The sequence below is a fragment of the Cynoglossus semilaevis genome, chromosome 2, assembly GCF_000523025.1.
Source record: "Cynoglossus semilaevis isolate Cse_v1.0 chromosome 2, Cse_v1.0, whole genome shotgun sequence".
Lineage (NCBI taxonomy): Eukaryota > Metazoa > Chordata > Actinopteri > Pleuronectiformes > Cynoglossidae > Cynoglossus > Cynoglossus semilaevis.
This window is the reverse complement of record NC_024308.1, coordinates 13,223,512-13,244,114: the sequence shown is the minus strand read 5'-3', so window position 1 is coordinate 13,244,114 and position 20,603 is coordinate 13,223,512. Positions and strand designations below refer to the sequence as shown.

At 43.6% G+C, this 20,603-nt stretch overlaps 1 protein-coding gene across 4 annotated transcripts in view; it reads left to right on the top strand.

The window, feature by feature from the left end:
- LOC103399858 (tensin-3-like) overlaps positions 1 to 20,403 on the top strand; it is a 37,088-nt gene extending 16,685 nt beyond the window's left edge. For all 4 annotated transcript variants that reach the window (XM_008338492.2, XM_008338491.2, XM_025064150.1 and 1 more), the window contains 14 exons: positions 2,172 to 2,305; positions 4,230 to 4,338; positions 4,440 to 4,508; positions 16,033 to 16,195; positions 16,699 to 17,144; positions 17,268 to 17,351; positions 17,452 to 17,583; positions 17,658 to 17,753; positions 18,485 to 18,562; positions 18,764 to 18,841; positions 18,936 to 19,104; positions 19,190 to 19,258; positions 19,432 to 19,461; positions 19,574 to 20,403. In XM_008338492.2, the coding sequence (XP_008336714.2) occupies positions 2,172 to 2,305; positions 4,230 to 4,338; positions 4,440 to 4,508; positions 16,033 to 16,195; positions 16,699 to 17,144; positions 17,268 to 17,351; positions 17,452 to 17,583; positions 17,658 to 17,753; positions 18,485 to 18,562; positions 18,764 to 18,841; positions 18,936 to 19,104; positions 19,190 to 19,258; positions 19,432 to 19,461; positions 19,574 to 19,715 (1,799 nt within the window). In that variant the 3' untranslated portion in view covers positions 19,716 to 20,403. The remainder of the gene's footprint in view (positions 1 to 2,171; positions 2,306 to 4,229; positions 4,339 to 4,439; positions 4,509 to 16,032; positions 16,196 to 16,698; positions 17,145 to 17,267; positions 17,352 to 17,451; positions 17,584 to 17,657; positions 17,754 to 18,484; positions 18,563 to 18,763; positions 18,842 to 18,935; positions 19,105 to 19,189; positions 19,259 to 19,431; positions 19,462 to 19,573) is intronic.
- The last annotated feature ends 200 nt before the right edge of the window (positions 20,404 to 20,603 follow it).

Sequence of the window (20,603 nt, the reverse complement as noted above, 5' to 3'; positions counted from 1 at the left end):
TTTTGTTCTTCTGGTTCTTCTCACTACTCTGTCACACACGACAGATTTATTCGCCTTCCCCTCCAATCGGATGGAGCCTGGAGGAAGTGGTACATTTCTGCGGCGACCTTCGTCTCTGCTTAATTTTCTGTCGGAGAACAGCTGGTCATAGGTCTTAGCAGTGATGTCATCACTCCTGAAGAACTCTTAGCGGTACCTTACAGATGTTCATTAGCCTCTCCAGGCCTGGGGGGGAGGCACCACGTGGGAGATGCTGGAGGGTGGAAGGTTGACACGAGTGGCCTTGGCAGCTGTAGCTAGTGTTGACCTGCAGCCATGTGCCACACGGGGCACCGTTGCTGCTTTAAGTTAACCTGTGATCCTGGTCCACTGCACAGGAAATGGATAGCAAATGTGTGTTTGGATGTATGTAGGTCAGCGAGTCAGAGGGCTAACAGGGCTGATGTTTCCCTCAGGACGCATTTAGGCAGTAATTCTGAGAGCGGGCTGCTCGGACTGGAGTTCAAGGGGATGTTTTGTAAGGGACGAGGAATGCTTTTGAAGTCGGACAAAACACTTTGCTCTCCCGTGTGTTTGCATCACGCCTCTCCTTTTCCCTATCATCATCTCTGTGAATAGAGAGTAGCTGCTCTGAGGAGTGCAGCCAAGTATCGAGTGATCCTCCACGCTGTGAGAATCCTCCACAGACCGAGGCTTCAGCCAACACTCTGGTGTGGGAGCGTAACAGGATTAGTTTCAGTGGCTCTAATGGGGGCCAACATGTGATGTTGGAGGTGCTGGATGCTCGCAGTGAAAGTTGAGCCCACAGTGTTTCTTGAAGTTGTTTACGAAAGGCCACAGGTTCGCAGATAGTGATGTCACTGTGTTTGTACAAATAAATAGAATATAATCAGTTCTGCATCATTTCTGCTTTAATGGTTCACAAAAGACACATTTGCTGCTTTCAAGGTTATTTTTTTCTTCTTTTTCCTAAAACCAGGATATTACCCTCTGGGGCTGTTATGACAGATGACAAATGGGAGTATCTCCAAAACATTCTCTGCTCTCAGGCCAACCCTTAGCTAACATTTTTACTACCATTCTGCTGATAAGGATACAGTAGAGGATTTATTAGTGTTTTTCTTTAAACAATTAAAAAAAATATATAGACATAAATGCGACAATGTTAAGAATAGACTGCATGAGCATTTTTAGATAAAAGTTATCAAATTTTCTTCAGAAAGTGTCACCAGGCGTCATTATACCTTGTATCAGTGCTTGGGCCGGGCTGGATTAGAAAGCCCAGTCGGCCGTATCTGGGTCACTCGCCCCCCAGGTCTGCTATAGAATATCAGTAACTTACAAGGCTCAAACCAGTGACCTTCTTGCAGTCAGGTGGGCACACTCACCACTCGTCCAACATGTGGCCATGTCTTTTGTTTTTCTGCCACACCTAAATATCAAGACTGGTTCAAATTCTTCACCAGTGGCAGCAGTAAAGCAGCTCCACTGGTAGCAGTACCACGCCCACAGATGTCATGCTCCATGTAAATAACCCAACTTCATCAGTCAACTACGATCTCCAACCCTACCTTGAACCCATCTGACAATCTGACTTCGCTTACTTCTCGAAAGGACATGAAAAGCTCAGAACATCTTCCTTTTTGTCTTCTTTCTAACTGTCCTGGAAACACGTCATCAAAGTAGTTCATAGTAATTGCTTGGTAGTGAAGAGGATGAGCTGTGACCACAGCATGTGAAATACGGATTTCTGTGGGAGGAAAACCTCCAGCCTAGGGGGCGACAATCTGCTCACATCTGAGAACAGAAGGAATGATTGTTCCAGAAGATGTTTCTCCCTCCCCTAATGAATCTGAGGGATATTCCAACATCTGGTCACAGAGAGGATGTGCTCACACACACACACACACACACACTCACAAACATACATGTTGGGGGCCTATTTTCAGACACAAACACCAGTCACCGTCATCGCCTCCTTCTGGTCATAACAACATGTTAGTATTCCAGACGTGGCTGATCCTGATGTTTCATTTCATGACTCATGTGTGATCACCTGATTACATACCTGACTCTAATCTGTCTACATCTATATCTACATCTGCCTCCTCCGCTGCTGCCCTCATCTGACTCACCCTGCTCCTTTCTCCTATCTCTTTGTTCCTGATCAGGGTGGAAGCAGCAGAAACAGATCAGTGACATCACAGACTACACTGCCGCACTTCACAGTCCATCGTGGAGATCAGGACGGGCCCAGACCTTCAGGGGCTCCCCGGTCTACAGCCCCTCTTACTCGCCTTCTCTGGTAAAAAAAAGTTTCTAGTTTCCCATACTTGGCAGACATTTATGGCACATTCCCACTGCAGAAGCATATACACATACTCCAGGTACAAGCAGAGTGGGGACCAAGGATTGCGTAGACCTACGAACAGTCTGTGACCAGGTAGATCCTTAAACTTGACCCTTAACTCAGGGGTTCCCAACCTTTTTTTTGGCCTTTTTATGACACCTTTTTGACAAAATCACACCTTTCTGGCAACTCCAGAAAAGTGTTTTTTTTTTAAATTAATTTTTCATCATGTTTGTTATACTATATTATATATATATTACACAATTGTTTTCAGTTTTTTTTAATCAATTACTAGAAATGTCAGGTGACCCCATTTAAATTCCGAGCCCATGTGGGGTCATGAATCCCTGGTTTGAATATTGTTGGATGACTTAGAACTAACAATGGCCCTAAACCAATAGAACTGTGGACCACAACCCCAAATGACCAAAGTCACAAATGTCTCCTCGTACTTCAAGGTCCATGTTCCCTTTTGCTTCCACTGTTACGACACAACTTCACATTTTTAGACTGAAACTACAAATTTAACGTAGAGCCATAGGACGAAGAAAAACAAACACCATTTCCTCAGCATTTATCAACAGTAACCGGTCACATAATGGAACGACCTGCTCAGCAGTTCACTAACACAACACACTGTAACAGGACTGAGCTCAGAGATTAGATTAATTCACAGAGAAAACAATATCCTGACGTCAGGAGGAAGGAGCTGCTTGGCATTTAGTGAAAAGTCACTCTGGGAAAAGGGGCAGTAAAAAGATTAGGCAAAGTTATTAAAAGTTGTTAAAATAACTCAAACAATGAGCTGTGGATCCTGAGATATAAGACAAACACAGGAGTTCACCAAGTCCACTGACGCAGGGTTCTAAACTCAGGGGTCCGGTGTTGTTGGAGGGGCCCGGGGTTGACAGAGGTTTAAACTACTTCTTCTGTCAGTCTGAAGACTAATATGGAGCAACAAACAAATCCACTGTATTTTAATTATTCTGTGAGTTCACAACAGGTGCTACAGTTTAAAGGATGAAGGTTTTTAGTTTAAATCCCTTTAGATCAGACGGAGTTTAGAGAAACACAAACATCAGTAGGATGATGGAGAAACGAGTGGAGAACAAGTTTTACTTTATTGTAAACTTAATTGCAGTTAGTCAACAAAGGGTTGATTTTCACTTGTCAAATTCTTGCTTCCTAAAATATTAAAAAAAAGTAAAAGCTTTAAAAGGGACATAAATTAAAATTGACCAAAAAACCCCCCAATAATTTATCCGAAACCTCACAAGAACTGTAGGAAAACCCTAATTGGTTCTTGTTTTTCTACTATTACAGGCAAAGTTAGCACAAATGTTGCTAAAATAAAAAATACAGGAAATAGGACTGATACTAGAATTTAAGGATACATTAGAAAAATTTATTACTTGAATTAAAGAAAAACTGACATTAGCAACAAAGGTTTTTACCAGCAGAGATTCAAGGACATTGAGATAAATGTTAGTTACGACTCAGCAGATTTATAACTTCTTCAATAAAGTGTCTGGCACCAGGGGGCGTCTGAGTCTGGTACTGTCCAGACCCAGACCCAGACCTGAACTGGTCTTTATGTGAGCAGCCCATCCATCCATCCACCCCAGACAGAGTGTTTTGTAAGACATGAAGTGTGTGTGTGTAACTCTATCTGCATCTCTGCTCTTCACACACATTCTTATATAAGGATGCATTAATGGACCTGTTGTTGACACCAAAACACAGGCCGCAGCCACACACAGATGTCAAGACTGATGTCTGCATGCAAGTGTGTGTGTGTGTGTGTGTGTGTGTGTGTGTCAGTCAACTCCGTCTATGAAATGTTTTTTTGATCTTCCCCTACATCTGTGTCTTTTCAAAGCAAGGACATCTATACAAAGCCAACAGCATGGATGGACAGGGACTCGTTGACGGCCAGGACTTCGTCCCCCAAACCCCAGCATTCCCGGTATCTCCACCGACACCTTACGGTAAGAGATAAGCACCAGGGCGCACGCTGCTGCACGCACACGGCGCCCTGAGGTGGGCGTGTTAGCATTTTTACATCTTATCTTCTGCTTTCTCTTCCCAGTCAAACATTTCTCTGAGGTTTCTCAGCTGAGGACCAGTGAACAGTGGGACCAGCACAGCTGGACACCAGGTACACTTAGACAGGAATGTGTGTGTGTGTGTGTGTGAGAGAGAGAGACCTGCAAACGGTGCTTGAGTGTTCAAGTGAATGAGAGCTGAATAAAACACACACATAGGCCAATGCAGGACAGCTGATGCTGGATGTTTGCTAATAATAGGCGGCAGTCATGGAGGAAGAGAGCACTGTGGACAGGATGTCCACTCGCGTCCTGTTCTGGGAGTGGACGGTGGTATAAGGGAGGGTCTTTTGTTTTGCTGGGACATCCTGCTTTGAAGAGATATGCAGCAGATACGCAGCTGCAGGAGGAATTTACTGTAGTGTCAAAACACACACACACACACGTACATGAAACGACTTTCAGAGTCTGTGTTGAAAATCAGATCTGAGTTCAGGGCTGCATTCAAAAGGTGTGGGTTATGTAGAGTTCAGGCTGCGTTGCGTTGCAGCGAGAAGAACATGTTAATGCAGTTATGGCCACGATAATAGTCAGTGCCACAAACTTGTTACATGGTGGTGTGTTCAATGTCAGGATTTCTGACTTCTGCTTTAATATATACATTTTTTTTAAAATTATCAAATATATTCTTCGGTAGAGATTAGAAAAAATAGAACCACTAGGTGGCAGTGTTGCAGATAAAAAGGACAGATACATACAGGAAAGCACACACATATATTTGAGGTTTTAACATTTTTTAAATTCTTCTTCACAGATGAAACTCGATTAAAATGTCAGTTTGGTTTGTTTCCCTCGTCTGTTTCTCTCTCTGTTATGTAAAAACTTTATTGAAGAAGAAACTGGAACTCACAACTGAGACCAGAAAATCGTTAGGAAAATTATGACAGATGTTAAAACACGAAATCTTCCATGAACTTTAATGAAACCTGTTCTGGCCGAGTATCAGAAAAATCTGACACCTGAATATTTCTTCCAAGATGTATTCATAGTAAAACTGACTTGGTATTTACTGAGGCTGTTTTCTTGATGACTACAGATATTTAAAGGGCAGTTCTGTCTGTTTAATGTAAATATGTTTGTCAGAACAAAGTGATGGTGACAGGGGTAGGGGCTGCGGGGGAGGGGGTGATGAAAGAGTGATTATTATTATTATTGTTAACATTAAAAAGCTCAGCCGTCTTTGTAGCTTGTTGCTGGACAGACAGAGGAAAGAACAAAAAGAACAGACATTTCTCGGCCTGTTTCCACTCTGAGGTCAGACCAGCGTTTCCTGTTTCCCATGTTGAAAGTCAGATCGTAGCCTCAGAAAATTATAGATTTTTTAAATAATCTGTCATTTCTACAAACTGAACTCAGACAGTTGTGATGTGTGGAGTAATGACCACCAGGGAGTGAGGCACACAGTGGAGCACACTGAACCCCTGCAGCAGAGTTCCCATCACTGTTATCAACATCAGGATCAAACCGCTAGGGATGCTGGGATTAACACACACACACTGGTGCAGACAATGAAAACACACAGAGGTCCAGACACAGGGAATTCCCTATAGAAAATGTCAAGAATATCGTTAAGTTGTCAAGTTGGAATATTCTCCGTCTTCATGTAACAAATACATTCCAAGATTATTATTTTTTTGTCATTCTTCCATTCTATTTTGAAGTCATTCTTCCTCATTATTGGCGTAAAAGTGCAAAAAAAAAAATGTGTTCATTATGTGAGACAGTGGTTCTCAAACCATGGTTCGTGGTGCTTCTTGGGCTCCCTCTAGTAGTTTAAGATTAAATTCTATTTATTAGCTTGGGCTGTCTTAACAATCCTAGAAGGAAAATATTCTCTTCTTCAGGTACTCGCTAAGCTGAACAGCACAGGTCGAGCCGCTGTATGTGAACCGGAAAAGCTGTCGTCACAGCAGAGCAATGGTTCCCAAACTGAAGGGTGTCCCCCTCCAGGAAGTATGGCGCTACTGCAGGATAGATTATTTTTAAATCAAATTTGTTTTGGCAAAAACACATTGATTTGTAATTGTGGTTTGTTGTTGTAGTGGCAGCCATGGAGACACGACATTCCTGTGGGTCTGTTTCTTGACCTGGGGACTTAAGTGGAATCAGTTTTTTTTATTATCATGTATAAAATGTTATCAAAGTCTTTAAACTAATGGCGGGAGATCAGTGACATCCTTCCCATCGTCTTCACCCTTCAGCCTCTGGTCCCAGTTGTTCCCATGTGTTTTGCTGTGCCCCGGTGATGACCCCTGCTGCTGCCTCTGTGCTACTGAATGTGATGGCGCGGCTCAGCTGTGATACGTTACATAAGAGCCACATTTGTTGTCTTTCAAACAAACAGTTTTAAATTCAGGAGCTCTGTGGGAGCAGAGGCAACCCTGAGCAGTAAGACTGAAGGAGCAGTTGTGGCAGATGGTTTGTTTGGACCAACACTAGAGTGTCTAAAGCTCAGGGTCAAAGGTCAGGAGGAAGTACGGGCCAGTGGTTGGGTTTAAAGTTGGTTGTTGGTCTTTTGAGGTTTCAGAAAATCCTTATGTAATGTTATCAAAACAGAAAACCTTGATCAACGTGACTTTTTCTTACAGAAGACTTTATATAAAAAATGGAGATGGCTTTCAAACTGCAAACGCTGGTTTGGTCTTCTCGCTCAGTTTGTTAATATCAGCAAAGTAAATTATGGTTTATTAGTCTGATACTTTGATGCTCCTCAGAGAGTACCAGACAGTAGGGCCACAATAACAGACGTTCTGTTGAGAAACGCTTTTGGTAATAAATGATTATGGTCTAAATCCATATTTTAAACTGTTTCACTTCAATTTCCTGTCTTTAAACCCAGAAAACTCTACTGTAAATCTTGTAGGACTTGGACTTGGATTCATATCAAAACTCGATATAAGTATAACTTAGGTCTGGTCTAGGATTTGAACACAGAGGATTTGGGATCAGACTAAAAAGAACAACTGCATATAAATGGACACAAGATATAATATGTATAAAAAAGAGTGTTATTATTTTTCAAATTTTTAAGGTTGCTAGGTTTGTTTCTTTACAGCAGTGATTCTCAACCACTGTGCTGTGGCACCTTAGTGTCCCGTGAGAGATCAATAGGTGTGCTGCGGAAAATTATCCAATTTCTCTTAATTGGGCTGAAAACTATTATTTATTTATTGTATATAATTTTTCTTTGCTCATCAAAGCATGAAAGGCAGAACTATTAAATACTCTTCTACTAGGTTGTAGCAACATACACTTTTTGTTTGATATCGATGTGCCGTGGCTCAAAAAAGGTTGGGAAACACGGATTTACAACATTGTTGCAAATCATTTAAAGTTGCAAATTTCATTTAAATAGAGAATAATATAAAATAATTATTCCCCTACTGGCCAGTTTTCCTCCCTTAATCCTAATCCTAAATCCATTCATAAATTTTGTCTAAAGATTTTTGGTTTACATTCTAGTACAAAGTTGTATCAAATCCCAGGGAGTTTGGAGCGCCTTATTGGTCTGCCATGTCAGAAAAGACGGGAACAGAGCAGAATTATACGATGGGTCATTTTTCCTTCGAGGTGGGGACGTAAAATGATGATATGTTTGGACAGAAACAAAAGTAAGAAAGTCAACTCACACAGAGTGCAGTCAGATTTATGATGAGCTTCATGAGGTACAGGGACCAGACGGGGTCAGTGTGTGTCGGCATGTCTTTGTCCCGGCGATCATGTGGAGCAGATGGTGGGAGTGAACGCACATGCCCTGACAGAAGGGCCATAGATGCCCAAGCAGACCCACCACTCACCACCACGACTTCCTCCTCTTCTCTGCACTCCATAAAAGGCCACATGTGTCCTCTGACCTCACTGGAATCCACTGTGATTGGGGGAAAGTGCTCGCAGTGGCCCAGCAGGAACAATGCTCAGTGGTCAGCAGGAGGAGGGAGAGGAGGGAGGCTGTGTGGGCATGAATGGAAGGGAGGAGAGTGAGGGAGATATTTTCTACCTCCACTCCACCCCCCGGGCTCCCCCTCAGCTCTGTCCCTCTTTCTGTGCCTCCCTCCATACAAAGGCAGCAGACGACGGGTGTCCCAGGGAACCAGGAAGCTTATTTTTCCATCTGGAGAACCAAAAAATTGGGCACAGTGGTGGAAGTATTCAGACCCCTGACCAGAAAGAACTTCAGTGAGTCAGGCTTGGATTGCATTACTGCAGACGGGAGTGGAAGAGAGGGAGGGAGGGAGAGAAGGAGAGAGGAAAAAGGAGGAGGAGATTCTGGTAACGGAGAAAGTTTCATTCACACTGAGATCCACAGAGAAGAGATAGAAGTTTGGAGTAGAAGAAGAAGACGGAGAAGAAGAGATCTTTTAGGATACAAAGGAAACAAAGAGCAGAGACGTTTGACAGTGTGACATCATGACTGCATCTCTGGGTATGTACATGTCAGAAGAATGAATGACTGTGTGTGTTGGTCACTGACCCGTCTACGGGTGTTTAAAGATTCATCAGTTCCATTGTCTCTAACTTCCTTAACAACCTCAGAACTTCTCACGTTTTTTTCTTTTGTAAGAACTGTCTTCTCCGTCTGAAGGCATTTCTTTCTCTGATTTTTCTCTCCTGTGTTTACACTCCTTTATCTCCCCCACTGACCCTCCTGGGGATTTTAAGAATGGGGGGTGGAAAAGTGGGGACATGCAAAGAAATGCTTTCCTTTCTCTCCTCCAGGCTTCTGGTATTTAATCTTCTGGAATGAAGCGCAGCCTTCTCAATGTTATCGATGTGCATTAAGTTGTTGTTGTTGCTGTTGTTGTTTTTGTTGTTGTTGCTGTTGTTGTTGTTGACCATGGTGTATTGTTCTGGACAGCAGCGTTTGCAGCCCACTGACACTCGGGGGGGGGGGGGGGGGGGGGGGGTGATGAGGTGGTTTGTTCCACCGCTGCCTTCATGATGTCATCTTGTTAGTGAGAATCTTGGCTGGGGATGGGAAGGCTGATGTATTGGTGGTTAACCCAGAGGGGAGATGCAGGGGGTGGTGGTGGCTCGTTTCCCCTTATTTCCTGCACTACTGACCTGGATTGAACCAAAAATATTGACGACCTTAAAGGGGTCTGTATTTGTTGGGGTTCTCGTGTCTTATCGTGTCACACACGATAAAGGAGCACCATCTCTCTGGGCCGCAGTAGAAGTGAAACACTTTTGAACTTGTGCAGCAGTTCTGCCAAACAGGAACCACTTGAGGCCCAGCAGCACTGTTCCACATGTCTAACTGGAATAATTAGGACAGTCAGTGAGTTCATGACTTTCTAATGACTCCACTTTCACATTTCTGGATATTAGATGTTTCCAGAAAAAGACTGGTCTGGAACTCAAACATGTTTCTGCGACTGTTTTACATTTAAGCTCATGAGTGAAAAGTGGACAAAGGGAAGCTTTAACTTATTGGGTAACTTCAAGTCAGAAGAACTGAGGTTGAATCCAGCTGTGCAGAAGACACTCACAGTAAGGTCCAAACAGAGCCAGGACAGGAGACTGTGGTGGTCTGTGGACAGTAAATGCAGCAGGACATGTCAACAGAGAACTCTGTCATTGTCGTCAAGAGTTGTCACTTGAGCTGCACTGCACAAGATTGAGGACAGCTGGGAGGTGGAAGGGTACGTGTGCATATTTAGGGTCGAACAAACTGGGCTGCGAGCACAGAGCAGAGACAAACATGCTCAGAGACAGACGGTGTCCTCACTTTACAGTCTACAGTCGTTGGACCATTGTTGGAGGAGGATCATGTCAACCCACGTCAAGACAAAAGGCCATTGTTTGGTTCAGGATGTGACTCCTGTGCAAAACCTGATCTAAGATGTTAAACTCGGACTCACTCATGACCACTTTTGACAAACAATCACAGCATTAGACGTCACTACTCTGCAGTATGCCCTCTGGACAACAAAAGACAGATAATTATTCCTTCATATCTTTAAGAAAATGAAATGAAAAGTTCAAGAAACAACTTCTGACATACTAGCAGCCATAATCCTGGTCTGTAGTCCTGGTCTGAACCAAAGTTCAGGCTAAATGTAAGCATCAAAGTTTCACCGAGCTGCAGTATTCAGCTTTCACTCATGACCTGTGGTTGTTCTGGCCATCAGCCAATCAGAAGAGAGGCTGGCACAGGAGAGGTTTTACGGACATCACACGCCAATCAAAGACACTGGAAACTTTCAAATGATTAAATGATGACTTTTAAGAATCTGTCAGTGTTGCTGGTTGGGAACCGTTTGACTTTTGGACGATGCAGGACGCTAAGGGCAAAGAGGCAAAAATTAAAGCCACAGGGCTGGAAACTGTTGACAGAGCTGAGGACAAAGGCCCAGCTGAGGATGCAGAGATGAGACAACATGGGACATTTTGTTCCCAGGGAATTAATCAACAAACGGAGGAGCAGAGCATCAGTTATTCTCCTTGTTAGCTCTGATGATGTCATCATGCATCATCTGCATCAGAGCAGAACAGTGGGTTAGACTGAAGACAGAAGACTTATCCACAGTTTGACATGTTACAGTGAAACACTGCTCGGGCAGATATTTGCTCATTCATTCCTCAGAAGAGAAAATCAACCACAGTCAGCAGAGTCAACGGCCTGTTGTTGTCAGTGTGAAAAAATGTTTCCATTACAGGAAGAGAAATGTAAACATACCAAGAACGTTCTCCATATTCTCAGTTCTGATTCCTGGAAAGAAAGCAATGTTTTTTTACCCAATGATTCAACAAAGCCAGACCCAAACCTGCCTGGAAACTGACAGACTAGAAAAAGTTATAAAAGAGTAGAAATGAAACCTTTGTCCCACTGCTGTGAACCAGAATCTTATTGAAAGAGAATTAAACAGCAGCAGCAGCAGCAGCAGCAGTGGTGTAAAAGTTCCAACAGCAGAGGGAATATTCATCATCACTTCTCCAGATGGACGTAGTCTGAAGATTTTCACTGCAGTTTTAAAACACAGTGAAATTCTGAATTCCTCAAAGCATTAAAATAACTTTTATTTTATACATTTTTACCCTCGAGGCAAAACTGTCCTTTGTGTTACTGACCATAGCCCACCTTGAATGCACCACATCACTGAAACCAACCGTGGAACCTTCAGAATCCTGCAACGATCATCAAAGGCCACAGGTCGTGCACAGATCGTCTGTCACTGCGGTTGCCGTGAGTGAAACCACAGCAGTGTCTGCGACTGCAGTTCATGAGGACGTTCATTTATCCTTACAACACTTCAGGGTCCAATAAACACTTCAGGGGTGACGTGGTCTTTTTACTTTTTACCCCTGTTCTCTCCAGTGGTTTACATAAAAACATCACTCCAAACCCCAGCAGTGGACAGAGGTAGGGGACAAAGGCGAGGGTCAGGGGCCACAGCAGGGACGGAGGATGATGGATATTTGTTTCTACAAAAGTTAGAAGTGTGTGTGTGTGGGGGGACAGGGGGAGGGGAGGGGCAGACTTGACAAGTAATTACATTCTCAAACGGGGCCAAAGGTACTCTAAGGAGAAAGCAGTACTTTCTTTGGTGGACATTACTGTCATTCTTGTTCAGTGATTAGCAACTGGCGGCTCGGGAGTCAAATCCGACCCTCCAGACCATCCAAACCGGCCCATAACTGGATTCCAGTCCAAACGTCAATCCAAGAAGATTTTAAAAATATATACAGGCAGTAAGCCAGGAGATCAATGATTTATAATAACCGTAATAACTGCCGCAACAGGTCAGCCCTGATTGGCTGGATTGAAACCCAGACTTCAGACATACTGTACGTTCAACTGGTAATCCCAAATGTCTGGGCTTCAATCAGAGTGTCCAGGACAGCAGGTGTTTTCCTCTCATTATGTTCCTGTTATTTTTCTCAGGGTTCATGTGTGGCTGGTGCTGTGTGTGTGTGTGTGTGTGAGAGCGCTCTGAACAGCTGTGAGATGCCATGGACGTCCAGATATGTCAGCCTCAGTGTGGGTGTGTGTGTGTGTGTGTTTGTGTGTGTGAGTGTGTGTCACATTCCTGCGGTCCTGCGGGCGTCTGTTCAACCACTGTTGTCCTCCCTGTTTGTGCATCATGGTGTGTTCATTGTTTCTAGAATCCTTCGCTTCAGCCGAGTAAATGTTTGGTCGTGTGGGTGAGCGAGACGAAGAATAAAAAAGAAGTGACGCAGAAACAGAAGTGTTTCTTTGTCGGATCACACACTGCTGCTCTGTAGCTGCGTCCAACATGTGACACACACACTGTGTGTTTTTCTTTCCTGCCATTCATTCTGTAAAGCTTCGCCGAACTCCGCTGTGGTCTGAGCTGGGGGCAGATATTAGCGCCGCTGAACCTCGCTGCGGGGCTAATGTTTTTTTTTATTCACAGGGATTTATCTACAAACCAAACATGAAGGTACGACTGGTTTTCCACTGCTGAGAACAGTGTGTGTTTGAGTGATGCTGCCCTGAGGGTCGTATTGGCAGCTGAGAGTTGGTACCAGTGCCCACATGGTCCGGTGCCATCTGGACCTGGTTGTTGGGTATTGACCTGAACTGAAGAGTCTTTGTCTGCAGTCAGAGCTGCAACGAAGACGAGGGAGACAGAAACGGGCGGTGGATGAAGTTGACATTTTCATAAAACAGAGAAAAAGTCAAATTTATGGCTGTCTTTTTTTCTGATGGATTTGTTAAAAATGTTTTTAAAAAGAACTGAAAAAAATATTTAAGCACACTTTGCCCCTAATTGGTCCACGGGCCACCAGTTGATAATCACTGCTGTAGACCGTGGAGATGACTGTAACCTTCAAACATCTGTTCCACACTGACCTCAGCTATCGTTGCAGGGTTCTTCATTAAAATATGTTGGGTTAAGCATGGGTTTCTATGTCGATGGTGCAGCACAGAGACGGGAGGTGAAAGGTGTGACATGACGACCAGGGTCTGGTCTGGTCAGGTCAGGGGGTCAGGGAGGGGTCAGCGGTTTGTCCTGTTCTGTAATTATAGCTGGCTGATGTGAGCGGCAGCAGATGTGAGGAACCACAGTGAGGAGAGAACCCAGCGTGGGAACAGTTCTCTGGGAAGAGCTGAGGGAGAGGAACACTGACGGTGCCTTTGGGAATGTTTGAGGAATCTCGCTGCCTTTAGTGCATTCCTGACGGCCTGGGTTTGTGTCCTCTTATCAACAACAACACCACCAACAACAACAACAGGCTGAGATCATCTCTGAGCTGTGTGTTAGCTCAGCCTGACTCCACAGTACCAGTACCATCAATCTAATGGAGCTGATTTTAAATATTCACTGTTTGTTTGCTGGGGTGAATGTGAACATAAAACACGATTGAACATCCTTTTAGCCCCAATGTGAAACATCTGGCACACAAGTGTGACGTGGAAAATTATCAAATTTCAATTAATTGGTGGTGGCAGCAGATGGCTATGAAAACAACATCATCAGAGCTGTTGAAGATTTTTGTCTTTTTTTAATTCCTGCCAGTATATTAGTGTTGTCTTCAACTAAACAGGAGTACATTTTTAGTAAATATAAACTAGAATATTATTATATTTCACTGCATATACTTTTTGTGAGATTCTTGTTTAGTGGTATGCAGTGGAGTTTTTCCTGATGAAAAACGTTGTCTGTAGTAAAGCCTCAGCTGCACGGCTCTTACCTGGCATGACGTTCTACCGCAGCGGGCTATGGAATAATTCCGTAATGTGTTAAATTCTCCACAACAAATTAATTAGTAGGAACTTTTAAACCTTGAGCGAATTTATTTCACTAATGCCTTTTATGTAAGCTGAACTCACATTTTGTTATTCTACAAATGGAGAGAAAATATTGATTTCTGAATATTCTGAATATAAGTAAAAAACCTTCAAATATTTGAGTACAGACACCTGAATATTTCTGCCAGTTTTCGACCAGACTGTAAAACCAGATTTATGCACCGACGCTGAACCAACACATGACACCCGTCAAAAACACAGCTTTCACTGTCTTTCACTGATTCCTGCTCACAGCAGCTGCCAGGAGCTTCACACTCAGACATCATCTGATCCTCCCTGTGTAATGCAGTAATGGCAGAAATATGCCTTTAACTTGGATGTACAGCGTCAGAGGAAACAGACCTGAGAGCAGAGACGTTTATAATAAAGAGTTAGGATCGGAATAACCTGCATACAATACATACAAATAATAAGTTAGAACCATGTACCTTGAATACAGACAAGTTTAATTTATTTGAAATATCAGAATTTCTATTTTATTTTTATCAGTAAAAATAATGCTGAATTTTATTTTTTTATCATAAGCTAAAACACGGATGTGTTTTTAAAAAAGTAAGTATTTGGCAGAAAAAGTGACAAAAATGCTTTTATTGACTACAATGTACTTGAAACTACTTCTCCACTACTTTTCTTTTGTTGGATTTTCGATGAAGTGGGCGGAGCTAATATGGTTTCACTTGAACTTCAGATTTAAAAAAATCTTTTTTCACAGTGAAGTTCTTGAAACCACAGCTCCTCAGATGAAGTCCAGGTGTCGACTTACGTTCTCACTGTGTGTGTTTGTGTGTGTGTGTGTTGCTATGCATCGTTGGTAGCGCACAGTGCTTCAACTGCAGTTTACAAACAACACACACATGTGATGACATCATCACTTCAGTGGTGGACTAAATTTATCCCCGGTCTGGGGCAGGGCTTCTCTCTGAGGGGCTTGGATAGAGGGAAGAGAGAGGGATAGGTGGAGGCTGGTGGGGGGGCAGACTGTGCAGTGGGATGAGGGTGTGTGTGGGGGCAGCTTCCAAAAACAAGGAGCTCTTTATAATGAGTGACTCCTTTTAACGATGACTCATGGTCCTTCACAGGCCTGAGGAGTCCTGAATGACACACTGTGTTGTTAGAATGTCAGGATGTCATGTTGGCATGTTTGAAATGCCCCCCCCCCCACTCGCCCCTGAACATCACTCACTACCACACACACACACACACACACACACAGCTCTTCTTGTCCAGACATTCTCAGCACCAACCTATACCTGCCGCGGCAGCTGTTGTATTGAGCTTGTCCTGTCAAACTCCTGGCCCGGGGGCCACTGACTGGCCTCTCTCCGTCTGTAGAGATTTACTCTGGACTCAAAATGTTGACACTGTGTCAGTGGTAAAATGTTCCAGGTCAACTCCAGGACCTTTAGATTCGACCATCAGAACAGCAGACTGGACTGTGATGATGATGATGATGTCAGGACCGTTAGTAGGTGGTTTAAGGCAACAGCTGTGAACAGCCTTGAAGTTCTGACATTGGGGTTAAATTAAATTATTTTTTTTTTAGAGATTTCATTAAAAAAAGGTCAAAGGTTAACTTCAGAGGAGTTGTGCTGCTCCGTCCTGCATCTATAATCCAAATGTTTGTTCCCGACTAAGGCCAACACCAGTAGCAGTTACCAGCAGAGTTGTAACACAGTATGGAAGTGAGCGCCTCCAGCTGGAGAACATCTGCTGTGGTTTTTTTTTACGTGATGACTGTATGAAGTCAAAGTCTGTTCACTCACGTCTTTCTTTATCTTCTTTTTCTTTGACTCCCTCAGATGCCCGGAGTTTCCTGGAGACCATGAACCACAGCGGTGGCGGCGGCTCCACAGAGGGAGACCGGTTCAGACCAGACCTGTCGCTCAATCCTGCTTCCTGTCAGAGGGTCTTTGGTTCCATGCGCTCTGTGTCATCAGGAAGTCCCCTCCCCAGCACAGACAGGTACCCAAACACCGACACGATTACTCACACCTGGTTCCTATAGAACTGGGTGTCAAACTCATTTTCACCACACACCCCACAGTGGTGGTGGTGGTGGTGGGGGGGGGGGGGGGGTACATCAGTAATACAGTTCCCCTTTAAAAGCTGGTTGTAGCTGTAAGATATTTTACATATTGTATATATTGTACATATTGTGTGTAATAAAAAAGAAATACACTTTTTAAGCTTCTGGGGGCCACACAAAATGACTTGACGGGCCACATTGGGCCCCCGAGCCATGAGTTTGATACTTATGCTATAACATATAAACTATAGTCAACAAAGAAAGTGACATTGATGTTGAATTATTTATCACATCAAATCTTATAACTGCCGTGTTGCTAACTATTCAGAGTCACTTTAACCTGTTTCTAGTTAAAATAAACTAAACAGGTGTTGTAAAGAAAAAAATATAAAAAATATAAACTAAAATTTGTTAACTCTTCGTCTTCCTTCTCCTGCAGTACCACTCCTCCACCAGTATGGCATGACCGCACTCCTAACTCCCTCAACTCTCCCTACCGTGCCCATCCGTCACCTCCTCTCTCCCTCAGCTCCCCGAACGCCCACAGTTCTCCCCGAGGAGCTCTGAAGAACGCCGGTGCAGGTGAACGCAGGACCACAGACAGCACGGACTTGTCCTCACTGTTAGGGAACAATGGGCTGGACCACAGCCTGCTGGAGGCCATGGAGGGCCTGGGGGAGCTGAACCTCGGAGGAGAAGGAGGCCTCGCTCCACTGCTGCCGGAGAAGAGGAGGTGGGGTGAGGTGGGAGAGGTTGGCTCCCGTTCTCCTTCTCTCAGTGGGTTTTCCAGTCCTCACAGCGGGAGCAGTGTGAGCATCCCGTTCTCCTCGTCCATGTCCTCCGATCCTCTGAGGGGTCTTGGTGGGGCATCGTCCCCCGGAGCAGGTATGATCTTCACACAGTGGTTGAGTTCTTCACATAAACTTTGTATTTTCTCAGCTGTGGTGTCATATTTTGATCCAAGTCCAGACTTAAACATAACATTGAACCCCAATCTGTGTCCTGTAGAATCGGTGAACAAGCAGGACACTGTGAAGTTTGTTCAGGACACGTCCAAGTTCTGGTACAAGCCGGACATCTCCAGAGACCAGGGTAAATGTTGGTTCTGGACCAGGACCTTCTAAGTCAGCGGTGTGTGGAATTAACTATTAACTTTTTTCATGTCTTGTCTGTCTGTTGGTGCCGTGAGCAGCCATCACCGTGCTTAAAGATAAGGAGCCCGGCTCTTTCGTTGTCAGGGACAGTCACTCATTCCGAGGAGCGTACGGATTGGCCATGAAGGTGGCCACGCCCCCTCCTTCTGTGGTTCACCAGAGTAAGAAAGGTATGTCTGGGGCGATATCCTGTTTTTTATATTTCACTGTTTAAACTTGATGTTAAACCTGTGCGTCCTTGCAGCTGGAGATTTGTCCAATGAGCTGGTGAGACACTTCCTGATTGAGTGCACCCCCAAAGGAGTTCGTCTGAAAGGCTGTCCCAACGAGCCCTACTTTGGTGAGGATTAATGTTTAAAGTTTATTTCCTCTGCCACTCTCTAGTGGTAATAGCTCAAAATTGCAGCTACATCGCACTCTGCAAATCCTGCAGAGTGAATATATATATATATATATATATATATATATATATATATGTGTGTGTGTATCCAGAAATCCAATTCTGGACAAAAACAAATATGACTTCAATTCAGTAAATGAATGCAAGGTCAACATAGTGCTGATTGACACTTAGCAAAATATAAAGGTCAGGAACATATTGTATCTAAGCCAAAAACACTTGCAAAATTTAATGAAATGTTGCCTTGGATATTAACCATACACACCCTGGCTAGCTCAGTCGGTAGAGCATGAGACTCTTAATCTCAGGGTCGTGGGTTCGAGTTGGGTGGCACTTTTGTGGTTCTGTAGTGTAGCAGTTCACACGCCTGACACGGAAGCAGAGAGCAGGCAGTCCTGGGTTCGATTCCCAAAGGAACTGCAGCCTGTTGCAGCTGATCTGAACAAGAATTTCCCAAATATGGGATCAATGAAGTTCAAATTATTATTATTATTAAACATAATTTATGGATTTCTACTCAGGGATTGGAAGGATTTGAACAAAAGTTCTACAAAAACAAACACAAATGACAGAATCGGGCTGTAATTAGCAGCAGTGAGAGGTGGCGCTGGTCTGCTGGTTGGTCTGTTAGTGAAACAAACATGTTGTTGTTGTTGTTCTCTCCCTGACAGGAAGCCTCACTGCTCTGGTGTGTCAGCACTCCATCACCCCACTGGCTCTGCCCTGTAAACTCATCCTGCCCGACAAAGGTAAACGAGGGTATAACGTTCTGTGACTCACACACTGTTTGTTGGGAAATATTTGCATCTTTTACTCTGCTTCAAAGGCTTGTTGTGATGTTGGGGCTTTAAAGTTAGAATTAGGTTCTGGCTGTGGTCGGGCTTTTCTGGAATAAAGGCTTTTTTATTTCAGTGACAGTGACTCATGCTTGTCTGTGTGTGTGTTTTCAGACCCACTGGTGGAGATGAATGACTCTTCTGCACAAACAGCTACAAACTCAGCAGCTGAACTCCTCAAACAGGGAGCAGGTACAACACACACACGTTCATGTTCACACACATATACTGCCCATATACTGCATGTGTTAATGCGACTTTGTAAATGTTTACATGTGCCGTGCAGCCTGTAACGTGTGGTACCTGGGCTCCGTGGAGTTGGAATCACTGACGGGACACCAGGCCGTGCAGAAGGCCACCACAGTCACGCTCTCCATGGATCCACCTCCTGCCTCCACCGTGGTCCACTTCAAAGTGTCAGCGCAGGGCATCACACTGACCGACAACCAGAGGAAGTGAGTGACCACGCACCTAAACCTGTGCAGACATACACACACACACACACAGGTTTTAAGGCTGTGTCTCTGTTGGATTTTGCAGGTTGTTCTTCAGGAGACACTACGCTGTCAACACTGTAATATTCTGTTCTCTGGACCCTCAGGGCAGGAAGTAAGTACTACACCACTTCCTTTAAGTTCCTTTAAAGAAAAACAGCACATTTCTGCTTCTTAAAATAATGAATTTCCTGGTGGTATTATTAAAGGTGTCATTAGCAAATAATGATCTCATTATCCCATATTGACAAGATTTTTTCGCTGTGATTTTTTTTTCGAACTGTTCAGATGGACAAGAGGCAGCGGATCCACAGCAAAGTACGTTTGGTTTTTCATTCTTTATTCATTTACATTTTGTGAGACCTGTGTGGTGCAGGTCTTATATTTACCCCCTCGTATTTGCCCATATGTTGCATTTTGTCTCCTTTAGGATTTTTGGGTTCGTAGCCAGAAAATCTCAGAGCGAGACTGAAAACATGTGCCATCTGTTCGCTGAGCACGACCCGGAGCAGCCAGCCAGCGCCATCGTCAACTTTGTCTCAAAGGTCATGATTGGGTCACATAAAAAATAGAAAAAAAATAGCAAGAGAGAAAAGGACTCTCAACGTCAAAAACTGAATCTTCATCTCACGGACGGAAGTGACGGAGTTTTAATCTAATTAACAAAGACACGGTTTTGTCGAGAACCAAAGACGACGACGCTGCACATTTCTTCACTGTGCCCCGTTGGCCTACTCCGAGGTCTTCATCTGAGGTTCAATTATGTAACATTGACACTAGAGGGAGCCAAAACATTTCTGCAAAAGTCTCACATTTCCATTTGATGAAATATACTGTATATACATATATGAAACCTGTATAGACACAAACGATCCGCTATAAAGACTAGAATTTGACATATTTCAATTAAATAAAATATTTTTTTCAATGACACCTGGAGAATACGAAAACTGCATATGGTATTAATATCACGCTAGAATATCTGTGTAGAACTGTGTATATCAGGTTCCTGTTCGTCATTTTTGTGCAAACCACAGATGTATTGTACCCTTTCATGTCACGTGACCAAGCCAGAGATGTGGGTCACATGGACTCGTGATGGATTTATTGTGTTATGTCTGTATATTTCTCATAGTATTTATCCCTTTTTACCCACGTGTAAAAGGCTGTGTCGTCACTAATGATATACTGTATATGACATATATTTTTGTATATTAACACAAAGTGTATGTTTGGATTAAAGGCAGAAATAATTATGTAGATTTCTTGTATGGAATTCACATTTTACACCCTGCTGCCTTGTTTACTAGCTTGGATTATTTCAATTACAAAAGTGACAAAATATCATTTTGAAAACACAAGCAGAGGGTCAGGGGCATTTCAGAGGTCATGGACCTGAAAGACTGAAATCAAGAAGAAGAAACCCGTGGTTCAAATAGAAATATATCTTTAAAGCAACA